The 12,315-nt window shown below is 42.5% G+C and overlaps 1 protein-coding gene across 1 annotated transcript; it reads left to right on the plus strand.

Annotated features, from left to right (window-relative positions):
• Nucleotides 1-2,549: 2,549 nt before the first annotated feature.
• Nucleotides 2,550-10,668, plus strand: NPS (neuropeptide S). The gene is made up of 3 exons (XM_048946170.1): nucleotides 2,550-2,698; nucleotides 7,214-7,295; nucleotides 9,040-10,668. Exons 1-3 carry the CDS (start codon nucleotides 2,556-2,558, stop codon nucleotides 9,250-9,252), a joined length of 438 nt encoding a protein of 145 aa, XP_048802127.1. The 5' UTR covers nucleotides 2,550-2,555; the 3' UTR covers nucleotides 9,253-10,668.
• The last annotated feature ends 1,647 nt before the right edge of the window (nucleotides 10,669-12,315 follow it).

A 12,315-nucleotide genomic window follows, 5' to 3' on the forward strand; every position in this document is an offset into this window, starting at 1 on the left:
GAGTATCTGGAGAATATCCCATGTCTTATCCTCAGAGAGTAATCCTGATCCTCATCATTTATGGCCTTTCCTATTTTCTGGAGAGCAAGGTTGTGTCTCCTCTCCAATTACTGGATTTTGTGTTTGCTCTTGATTAACAATTAGCAGTTGATTACTTCTAAAGTTAGCAGCCCTGGTGGGAGGAACACATGCAAGACAAATTTGAAGAACCTGATGTCTTCAAATTAAAAGGAGAGGGGATTATAGGCTGAATAAAGGAGGCTGATGCAACTTTTCAAAGAGTTGTATCATGGGCTGAGACAGCCATCTGCAACAAGTTTTGATCAAGAAAACTGAAATATCTTCTGCTTTTTGGCTTGTGATATTTTCAGATGAAGTCATTGATAAGGAGAGAACTCAAGGGAAAATTGTGCTTGTTGGTGGCTTATGTCCTGACAAAAACATGTCAGCGTGGGCACCAGCTGCATGACAGCAGCACCAACTCTGTCCTACCTGAGAGCCTTTATAGGCAATGATTGTCACCAAGTATTGCTGCACAGATCAAGCAGTGAAGCTCCATCCCTTCATCCATGGAGTCAGAGACACCTGGCATTTGGGGAGCTTCTGTCCCAAGCTTCTGTCTCTCACTGCCCTTCCAAAGCAGCATGGTAGTAGGGTTTTATTTTCTTGCCCAGAAATCTGAAAGCACCAGTATGCTCTCAATGAAAGCTGGGCTTTGTATTCTGTTTAGGTCATGATGGAGAAGACCGTGTCAAAAGGCTTTTGCAGAAAAGGACAGTTCCTCAAAAGAGGCTGTAACATACGTGTTTATTTAAGTGGCACAGACAAGTAGAAGGAGAATAGTGGTGAGTTAGAGGAGCATAAGGAACAGATGGGAAACGCTCTGAGTTTTGAAGAAAAGGTGTTCCTCACGTCCTGCTGCTGTTCCAGATGTTGCCACTCACTCCCTAATGGTGTTTCAGGTCTTGTGTTGCAGCTCTGCCTTGCTGCCCTTCTCACAAATGCCAAGAGCTGATCTGTGGAGTAGCTGAGATTTCCCCATCGCCAATATTGCCTGTGCAGAAGGAAAAGAGCCACTCCTGCATTTTGGTCTTGAGATTTTCTCATAATTGTGTGCCAAAATGGAGGTAAATTCCATACTTTCCCAACGAAAGGAGGACCAGGACTGTTTGTAGAGGAAATGAGAGCTGACAGATGTTTCACATCCAGCTGACCTGCTGCCATGCTGAAGGTCACTCCAGAGTAAAATCTGCCCAGGTGTGGGCCGTTCAGCCCTTCCTGTCCTGGTCGGCATTTTGGCATCCTCTGGGTCTCTCACTGGAAGACAACAAATATAGACCTGCAGGTTTGTGCCCTGCTTTTTGTTTCCTAGCCACAATTGTTTCACTGGGTTAGCTCTGACCAGCTTTTGCTGTACATCACCCATTTCCATTCCTAAGTGACATACTGCTTATTTGAAAACATCTCAAGGACTTAGAGAACAGAAAAAATGATTTTACAGAGCAATTCTTTATGGACCGAAGTATGCACATTTGCTTGAGCCAAAACACACTTTTGATGTCTTAGATTAATACAAATTTTTTTTGTATTAATTATATATTATATAATATATATATATAACATATATATTATATTTGTATTAGTATAATATAATTATATTTTTTATATATATATTATATAATATAATTTGTATTAATTATTAATATATTGTCAAGTTTTTCTCGTCTTTCTCAGCCTTACCAGCTGGAGAACTCTGGGACAGAATGCAATAAAATATATAAAAATTATGGCCCTTAAAGCTGCCTAACTATTTCTCTTTATTCAGTACTATTTATACTATTTATAGTCACTTTTCTTGTTTCCTTTAAAGTTTGATCTCTTTAAAGTTTGATCCCTTCTTCTTAAATCACATCAGAATTTCCTATGTCCTTTTCTCACCGCTGCCAGAAAACATTGCCTTTTTCTGGTCTTTCTGGGCCCATTTTTCATTCTTGCTTCCACTTGAACAACTATTCATGCTTTCTTAGATCATGGAGATCTTTGTTGCATCCAAGCAGAAATGGGGCTTCAGCTTTGACAGGTGTCTTTTTAGCTCAGCACTGACATCTTTTCTTAGGCTGCAACTTCCTGCAGGATCTATTTGAGAAGTTTCCGAACGCATAAATTACGTTGGCACGCACAAAGAAGAACAACAGAAATGTTAATTACTGCCACTTTCCAATTGCTGAGTCTCTCCTTCATGGGTTGAGCAAGTTTTGTCTGGTGTGCTTTTTTCTTTTCTTTTTTCCTCTTTTTTGTTCTTTTTCTCCAGATAAATTATCAAACGACTTCAACATTTGGCGATGGCGCGCTCGGAATAATGAGAGCTTGTTTTTCACGTTGTTGCTCTTCATGCAGATCCATTTTCTGAAGGCACGCTAAGGGAGCTGACAAAAAACGCGATATGATTTATAAGCCCAAAATACTTTCTGCCATGCTTAAAGATGTTTTTGCCAAAAGCGCTGTTCTTGTCATATCCCATAAAAAGCATGAAGGTGGTGGTGTGGGGAGATGGGATGGGGACGTTTGCGGATCGCCCGCAAGGTGCCGTGTGCTGCCATCCATGGGTGGTGACGTTTGGCGCAGGTTTCGCATCGCTGCACAATTTGATGGCATCTCAGATCTGCCCTGTGCTGGGAAATGGGACCGTCAGTGCCGGGTAAGGAAACTCGTGCTGTCTCTGCCCACATCATCTCCGTGTACTTCAACCGGGAAAAGGAATATAAATATAGAGATGATGATTTAGACTTCAAAATGCTGACGATGGTGACGATGACGCAGCTGAGATTTCCTGTCTGAGGTAGGATTGAAAATGTGACTTTAAAGCTAATTTCTACTTCTGGCACAGGAGATGAGGCAGCAGCTCCATCCCTTTAGCTGTGACAGTGACACGGCTGGCCATGATGGCACAGAAGTTCTCTGAAGTTGTGCAGCCACCTGGACCTGCGGTGCCCATCGCTGCTTGCCCGTAAATCCTCCACCAGACTGGATGTGGCTCTGGGCAGCCCGGTCTGGTGGTTGGCAACCCTGCCCATGGCAGGAGGGGGGTTGAAACTAGATGATCTTTGAGGTCCCTTTCAACCCAGGCCATTCTATGATGCTATGATCTCCTCGTGTAGTTCACTACCCCATGCTCTCTGCACACCTCCTCGCTGGTGAGCATCTGGTCATACAAAGCCCGCAGATCAAAACACTTTTGAGGAGTGGGGGACTGTAAAGCCTTTTTGATTTTTCTCCTCATAGATCAAACATGCATGTCAGAAGGTGCACTGCTTACCTGCTGCTAACATGGGCTTGGTCACAGTGGAATTGCATGGACAATAACGTTTTAAAGAGGAGCCGTGAATCTTTTAAGCAGGGGTTGCAGTGCCGTGGCTCAACATGGAGCCTCTCCCTCTGCACTTTGCTCCAGCAGAGATGGGAACTTGCCTCTCAGGCCTTACCCCACAAAGTGTCAGCATGGGACGTGCTGCTGCTGGGACACAACCAGATTTAAAGGGGTTAGAAACACAGCAGGCAGCTGCCCAGATTATCCTAGTGTGACCTGTGGCAACCTTTTATGCCTCCATAGACAAAATCTGCTCCAAGATACAGGCAATGGCTTCACTTGCATCCCCACAAGGGACACAGCACAAGGTGTGAGCCCAGCAATAACCAATGAAGGAACAAAGCCCACTTTCCATTTTTCCTCCATCTTTGTGCCTTGCTGGGTTTTTCTGTTATCACAGAGTCAGAAATATATTTGCAGTCTGTGAGTACCATTAATTTCCATTTTGCACTTTGCTATGATCTCAAAGCAAACCACCCTGGCTCTTCAACTTTTTGATGCTCTGGAAAGCCAGGGAAGCTTTGAGCTTGGAGCACAATTTCCCAGCTGCATTCCTCAAGCAAGGCCATACCATGGTTTGTCTGTGGCCATCCTAGAGGGGAATGAGAAGATTTGGCACCTTGCCCTGGTTCAGACTACTAACCCAATCTAGTTTTACAATGTTCAGGGTTGTATTAATGGGCCGGGTACGCTTTCACTTTTATTGTTTTGATCCCTTAGCAGAGGCGTGAAGTGCCAGCTTAAACGCTTCAGATTTATTATTGTGATGGAGGAGAGAAATACCAGCTTCTTATAGGCCTATTAATCTCATTAATTATATAAGCTCAATGGCTTTACCTGGAAGCTTTGCACTGTGTTTCATGAGTTTTTTGGAGAGAAGCAGAAGGAGAACAACTAGATGCAATACACTATCCTGTTAATAGGTCAACAGATGATTGTTTTTGGCCTTGCAGGAAGTAGAAGCTATTGCTGCTAATTTGCTCTCACGAAATGCAAATTTTAAGGATGCTGAAAATGTATCATGTTTCTTAATGATTCATACGACCTATGATATCTATTGGTGAACCTTACCTGGGGACAAGGCTTCAGGCTGGGTGCTTTGCAGACGAAGTGGGAGATGGAAATGTCAATTGCCACTTGTTCTGTTAAACCTGATTCATCGAAACCTGAAGTGGGACTATCTTGAATGTTTCTAAATTTCCACATATGCTTTATGCATGCAAATCACAGCTGTGGTGCATTACGCTGCACCCAGAATACCTGGAAAAAAAATAAACTCAAAGTTAGGTGCAAGCGTGAGACGTTTTTAGTGGAAATCCCAAACTTTACTTCCCTTTTCCCTATGAGAGAGTCAGATCCTAAGGGCAGGAGTTGGTGTCTGGTGAACTTCCCTGGCTTTTAGGTAGAACTGGAAGCAGAAAACAGCGTAAGGAATTTTGCTAAAAGAGTTTCTTCTTGTGAGCATTTATCATGTGGGCACAAATAAATGAATACATGCTTACAAATCCTCAGGTTAACCATAGATTTCTTCCTCCTTCTCAGCTCAGATGTGATTGATTTGTTTTGCGAAGGAGATTTGCTGCCCTGTGAGCATCTTTCCCACCCTGCATGTGGAACACCCTTAATGAGCATATTTGATTGCTGTTTGTTTTGGTTTTTTTTCTCCTTCCTTCAGCAGCTCACACAAGAACAGCCTTCCTCCACTGTCTGAAATGTCAGTAACCTGTAGCTGTGCCCCAGGAACCACAACGCAGCCTCCTTGGGAGCCCCTGGGAGCTGCTGGATTGCCCCACTTGGTTGTCCTTTTGTTACCTCCTCCTGCTGAAGGAGCCTGTGGACCTCATGTCCCAAGCTTGTCAGGTAGAAATGTGACCAAACCCACTGTTTTATAGATATCTGATAAAGGTGGGCATACAGGGTACAAACTCAATAATGCACCAAAGGTTACCCGGCGATACCTGAGGTACAGCTCCACACCGAACCTAGAAATCCTAAACTTTAATCACAAGCTATTCTTGTTCCTCCTTTTCATGACAGTGTTGTGAGAAGGCTAATTTTGTATTAAAATTGAGTTAGGTTGATGCAGATACAATGGAAGTGGATGCTACATTTTGCTCTAACGGCATCCAACGCGGAGAGCTTTTCTTTGCAGCAGGAACGTGGGTTAATCCGCTTATCGGTTGGAGTTGGAGGTCCTGTACGAGTTGCACTGAATGTTCAGTTCAAATGAAAGGATTTTCCTGGCGGATAAGAGAGCACATACTGAATGTGCAAATAGACAAATGTTCTCCAGATGGTTTTTACAAATGGTTTGCTTACTATGGTGTTTAAGTCAAGCTAACTTCATCTTGTGTCTCTGTAGTTCTGTTGGTTGGGAAGAGTCTTTAGGAGTACATTGAAGTACTTTTGAGCAATGGTAAGCACTTTGTTAAAAAGTAAGAATTAGGGGATTATATCAAGCACTGGTATGATCAGTACTGCTATGTACAGTGATCATGAAAATAAAGTGCAACACAACCTTCGATCCAATTATGATTTTTCCTACAAGAAGTGTCAGAGGCTCTTAAATGTTTCTTCCAGCTTTATCTGTAGCCTTTATTACTTTGTACTTCCTAGAATTAAATGCAACTACATCAGGAAACTGAATGTTCGAGGTAAAGTTGCCGTAAGTTACATAAGCTTCAGCCTCCCCAGAGACTCTTGCAGAGTTCCCATCTGGAGCCCTTGTACATTGATTTTTCAGTGTGTACACCAAAAGGAATGCAGCACTGGAGGCCGCTGAGTCACTGGCTTGTACCTCTCTACCACTGCATGAATGTCAAAAAAAGATTTCTGGTGTTTTCATTCGAAGGGAAAAGAAAATAATTTCATTTTTTTCAGCGTTGCCTCAGTGGCGTGGTTTAACATTCAGGGAACTTGCAGAGCCCATAGTGCTTTAACAGCACTCTGTAGAGCTGAACCAACAAATGCTGCACTACTCTTAATTTTGTAGCAGTAAAAAACAGTGCTCTTACACAATAAATAATGTTTTGATGTAAATCAGTGGAATTATTAGTCCTACAGAAGACTTTATTGGATAAACTTGACATAAACTTGACATCTGTCTGAATACAAGAGAAGAAAATAGTGTCCTAAGAACTTCAGTAGTAAGAAGAACATTTAAGATCTGCTAAAATGAAAAATTAAAAGCTAAGCATGTAGAAAAAGGAAAAGAGAGCTACGTATTTTGTAATGCATTGTGCTAGGCATTGTATCTTCTTTGATTATAACAAGTTTCTTTGAAGAATATTTCTACTTAAAATACACTTCTACTTATTTTCCCTGGCAGACAGGCTTTAAAGATCTAAATACGATGTACTGGAGGAGGTAAAAATTCTTGAAGTGTATTTTTGAAATCTTTAGACCTTTGACCACATTTGCTATGATGATACAGACTTAACAGTAAACCCACTTGAAAGACATTTCCATGGAACACTTTAAACGGAATCAGTTGGTACTTTCATAATGGCAGCTGAATGTGCGTTCTTGCCATTTTCCCATTTAACAAGAAGAAAAGGCCAAACAAGAACCAATTAGTCACAATAAAATCAGCTTTGATGACATTTTCACTCCTGAACTCTGGTATAAAATGGTCATCTAAGAAAGAACTGAAAGGATATGTGAGGAACTTGGTGGTATAACTGCATGTACATACATACACACTCCTGAGCAAAAAATGATCAGGTAACGATGCAGCAATTTAATTGCTATTTGGAGAAGATATGCTGGTTTTGTGTTTAAACAGACGCGTAGAGCCTTGCTGGATTTTTGTTCCACGTTTTAACTGGTTGTAATTTGTCTTTGAAGTCTATGCAGGTTAAACCTTCTTTACATCCTTTGGATCTCAGCGATGTTTGTGTGCTCGGCTTACCCAGTTGGCCCTTCCATGGTAAGTCATGATCCCTGGTTACTGGAAGATCAGATGTTCCATTTATTTTATGTATCTGTTGGTGGTGGTGGTTGGTTTGATTTTTTAATTAAATGAAAGGAACTTCTATTGAGGCTACTGAGTAAACATTATCTAATAATACCTGGATAATATTGTCTGGAACGGAGCTTGTTTTTGCTTTAGCTACACATAAAATCTGCAATCCTGTAAGATTGCCATGTAAGAAATCTGCTGCATGTTGGATGTTGAGTGTGAAGAACTTTTGCCAGTGTTGAAATATCATACGGATAAGAGGGAATCATCAGTCTCCCCTCATTTCATTTCAGTGCCTCATTGACATCCAATAGGTAGAATAACAGATGTATGTTTATTTCATTTGTTGAAATTATAAATTATAAACCAGTAAGTTTGTTAGTCACTGCTATTAATATGTGCAGGTAAAGGAGAAATACCAAGTTGGGAAGATTATTCTGTAGAATCGGTGACACCCCCTTGGTATCATGGACTGTTTAACTTTCTTAAACAGTGAAATCAAAGTGAGTTTGCTATTTAAAGAACACTGCTAATAATCCTTCTGTTCTCAACCAAGGTAGTATGAGAGGCTGTTGGTCAAACAGGATATACACCATTTCAGTCAGGCTTTCCAATGCGGAATGAGAAGTTTTATTTCAAGTGACATCCAGTATTCCTGCCTTGGACAAAGACTTGTTTTTCCAGTGCTGTGAAATAGCTCTTGAAGTCACAGCTCCGATTTCTGGGTTCCCTGCACCGTGCTGTGCATCACTGCCTTTTCATTAAGGAGATCTGTCTCTGGTAGAACACTGGCTACTCTTACAGTGGATTATTTTATTGTTAGACTTTATCTATCTATCTCCTGCTTCCTCTGTATGTTTTACTTGTGTAAATGCTGCATCACCTCTCATTTCTGATCATGCAACCATCTCCCAAACAAGAACGCAGCACTGAGAGGCTTAAAGGGATGGCACAGAGAGCACAGATTTTTGGCAGCTCAACAACGAGTGTGTAAATCATGGCACGATGAAAGATGCTCACAGCCTCTAGAGACATGCCAAGAAATATTTCCGTTTAATTTCAATGTTAATTTAAATCTGGTTTGAGTTTGTTTAAGTTCTTGTGCTGTTTGCATTTTATGATGTGAAGTGCAGTAAAAGGAACTTGTACTTAAACCTATGTGGATCTTAATCCAGGCTTTTTACACTTCCTATTACCACGTTGTCATTATTAAATGTAACTACCACCATAACTGGTCATAACTGCTAGAAAGCTTCCTCTCTCAGACTTCTGCTTTACAGCTATTTTCATTTTCCCTTCTCTGTCGTTGAAGCTGAGTGACTTCACACAAGAGGTAACAAGATGCTGTTACGTTGCTAACTGAAAAAAAATCTCATTTTAGGCCAAAAAGTATGCATGATGCTCTAGGGAAACCACGCTGCATGTCACAACAGGTCAGCATCACAGCAAACAATTCATTTCGTAAGCATCATTTGAGCAGTATCAGTATTTTAAACCTAAGGTGCATCAGTTACGTGCTCTGTAAAGCTATTAAAAAAAAAATCTGATTTTGAGTACAACAAATCCTTAGCAAATAGCAGTTCATACTTGTCATTCTAAGCATAAATTGTTTTTGTGTTTCTGCTTTGCTTTTCATACCGAACAAACCCTGTCAACCGCACAAATCCATAATTTTACCTTCCCTTATCTCTCTCTTTTTTTCTCTCTTCAGAGCAGCAATCCTTTTTATTTGAATTGCCAGCTGTATGAAAAATCTGATTACTGCCTGGTGCTGCTGAATAGCTGCTTAGCCAAGGTGGGCAGGAGCGAAGAGCTGGCTCTCCTAAAGCCTCCCTTCCTGGAGATGCCTTTCAACAAACGGTCCTTCCGCAATGGTGTGGGATCAGGAATTAAAAAAACTTCCTTTCGAAGAGCAAAGTCCTAAACAAATGTTCCAAACCGTACCCTCGGTTTTAGCATCCCATGCCCAACTTTGTGCTTAAAATCACCTCAATGCTTTTTTCTGCTAAAACCGTCAGACACAAATGTACCCATGTCTTCATCTTGTAAGCAGATGTTTATTTCAAAGAGCACAAGCCAAGTGGAGCAGATGGAAGCGCTCAGAACGGGCTTTGTTTCTGGAGTTACAGTATCATAAAGTTTTGTATGGAAATGAATGTTTTCATTTGGTTAATTCCCCTTCTTTGTAAAGCTACAGACTCAATCAGCTGGCTCCTGATTAGCACAAAGGCAGCCGTCCTGTCCCAACCCCTCTCATTGCTGCCAGCTGCTGTGGCAGCGTTCACACAGATCCCCAGGGTGTTTAATTTCTCATTTCTGAAAGGTGTGAAGGGCCACGGCTGAAACAGAGCCTGGTCCTGCTTGCAGCTTCTGCTTTCTTCGTAATGTTGTTATTTAACATAACTTTTCTGGGAAATAATGTCTTTGGGTGTGTGATCTCATTTCCAGAGGAGTCCTGGGAAGTCATGCTGAGGCAGGGTACCAGCAGCTCCCATTGCCTCAACCAATTGACTTGCGTAGGGAACACACGCCTGATGAATTGTGTTTCTGCTCATGGCTGCAGGTGTGGCACAGTAACTAGCAATGCTCTTAATTCTCTCTAAAGAATTTCATAAAAGATTCGTTTGGTCTGAAAACATGTAAGCATTCTGTGTAGGAATGGTCATCTGCTGTGTGAGGTTTCCCTCGTGGCTGTCTCCTCCAAATGCAATGTTCCAGGCTGTAACTTTGCTTTGAAAGCGTTGAAAGTTATCTGTGCAGTGCATTTTGAACTGAAATTTAAAATAATAATAAATAAGTACGTGGACCCTTTCTAGTATTTCCTTATTAAATATCAGGTTGCTGTTCCATCAGAATAAGGCTGGGTGGCACATCAGCCACTGCCAGCAGCTCCACTCCTCCATTTTGCACCACGAGCCTGTGGAGCAAAGAGACCTGAGCATGGAGCAGTGCAAGTGTTGCTTAAGTGTATCAACAGAGAATCACAGAATGCCTGGGTTGGAAGGGACCTTTGAGTTCATTGAGCTCCACACCCTGCTGTGTTCTGGGTGCCCCCCCAGCTCAGGCTGCCCAGGGCCCATCCACCCATGGCCACGGACACATCCAGGGATGGGCACCCACAGCTCTGGGCAGCAGTGCCAGCGCCTCGTTGCCCTTTGAGTAAAGGAATTCTTCCTCACATCTGACCTACATTTCCCCTCTTCTAATTTAAAACCGTTCCTCTCTGCCCATATCTGTACTGAAGTAGTGAAGCATCACACATTTACAACCTGCTTAAGCACTTTGACACCTTTTGCCCTTTCCCATGCTGGCTGCTGTGATTTCAGAGGCTGCAAATGCCCTGCTGGTGTGAACTCCTGACTCCAAGCTCTCACAGGTTCTCCTGGGAAGCAGTATGGCAATGCCTTTGGCAGCGTGAACATGAAAGCAAGGTGGGTATCCAGTCTATGACAAGTAGGTGCCAAGAGGAGAGGTGCTTCCTTGCCCAGCACTACTTCAGGGCCTTTTAATTAAGGAAAAGAAGTTACTGGAGTGGAATTATTCCCTTGTGCAGATGTTAGGAGTGTGCTCCACATCTGTGCGTGCCTGCATCCAGCAGCACGGTCCTGCTGCATTGCACACACCAGGGGCTCTGGCCCTGCAGCTCCCAACACCACCTGCCTTCTATTTCTAGGGGAAAGAAAATAATAATAAAAAATCCCAGATTTAGCTTTCTGTTGGGCTTTCACATCCGTTATAATAAACTTTGTTTCTACATAACGAAGTATGTTCCTGCCTTGGTAATGTGTGATAAACTTGGTTGTCTGTGATCCTCCACAGCCACACACGCAGCTCTGAAAACCAACTTACTTCTCATTGTTTGTGCAGGTCTGCAACCAACCTCTGTCGCGTCTGGTGATTGCCTTTGAGCAGAGGGTGCTCAAAAACGTGGATTCTCCTGCTGCCCTGTAGCAGCAGTTCTGCTCTCAGTGGTCTACTCTCACCTCACCCAGCACTGGTGCTGCCTTCAGCACAAAGTGCTAAACTCCCGTCTGAACTTTAAAGGTGGTTTGATGTGGTAAGAAACAAGAGAGACCTCAGTGATCTCTGTCATTACTCTGAAAAGGCATTTTGCTGACATTTTTTTTACTTTTTTCTTTGCTAAACTAAGAGAAAGCACAGAGCAGACCAGAGGGCAGGCAGAATGATGCTATGTTTAGGACTGAGTACCAGGCTGAGGAGCTGGAATGCTTCATTCCATCACAGGCATTGATAGCTGGGACCTCAGGTGAGCCTCTTCATTTCTCTTCCAGTTCTCCAGCTGAAACATAGCATTGCTAACAAGTCAGAGGGAGTTTTACCCTGCTTTGTTCTAATATTTGGAGGCTTGGACTTAAATGTCCACCAATGGGAGACTAACATCTAAATGCCTTGCAGTCCTAGTCCTAGTTGTGCCCACTGTGCTCTAATTGCAAAGCTACTATGCACAATGTTCATATTTTCAGTGCATCCTGGAAGTGGGGAGAAGAGGGGCATGGGCACCTCGAGGGCTGGTACAGGGCTGCTCTGTACCCAGCCTGGGTCTTGCTAATGAACTAAGCTGGTGTTTGGAGCAGCGGGGATGACCATGGGTCAGACAGGCAGCCGTGCACATTGGCCACTGCTCCTCTGCCTCCTACAAGTGGTCCGTGCCTTTGAACAAGGTGGCCAATGTTCTCCACTGGGTGAAAATGAAAGGAGTAGATCCAATAAAATCTGAAGGTGTAAAATCTATCTGAAGACCGAAGAAGGAATTAACATTTATTCTTCTTCACAGATTATTGGCAAGAAAGGCATTTAGATTAACTGATGTAATAGCATCTAATTTCCTTGCGAGATTGAAAATTAGATGTTGTAATGACATACCAATACTTGGCTTTCTGATTACCAAGCGTATATTAAAGTACATATATCCCATTTAGATTTCCTAATTTGCTATTATTTGCCTGTAGATGATAACTTATTGCCT

The sequence above is a fragment of the Lagopus muta genome, chromosome 5 (assembly GCF_023343835.1).
Source record: "Lagopus muta isolate bLagMut1 chromosome 5, bLagMut1 primary, whole genome shotgun sequence".
Taxonomy (NCBI): domain Eukaryota; kingdom Metazoa; phylum Chordata; class Aves; order Galliformes; family Phasianidae; genus Lagopus; species Lagopus muta.

Coding starts and splice junctions, on each gene's coding strand:
- NPS (XM_048946170.1), top strand. CDS start 2,556: ATGGGGACGTTTGCGGATCGCCCGCAAGGTGCCGTGTGCTGCCATCCA. Junction 2,699..7,213: donor AATGGGACCGTCAGTGCCGG/GTAAGGAAACTC, acceptor TTGTCTTTGAAG/TCTATGCAGGTTAAACCTTC. Junction 7,296..9,039: donor ACCCAGTTGGCCCTTCCATG/GTAAGTCATGAT, acceptor TTCTCTCTTCAG/AGCAGCAATCCTTTTTATTT.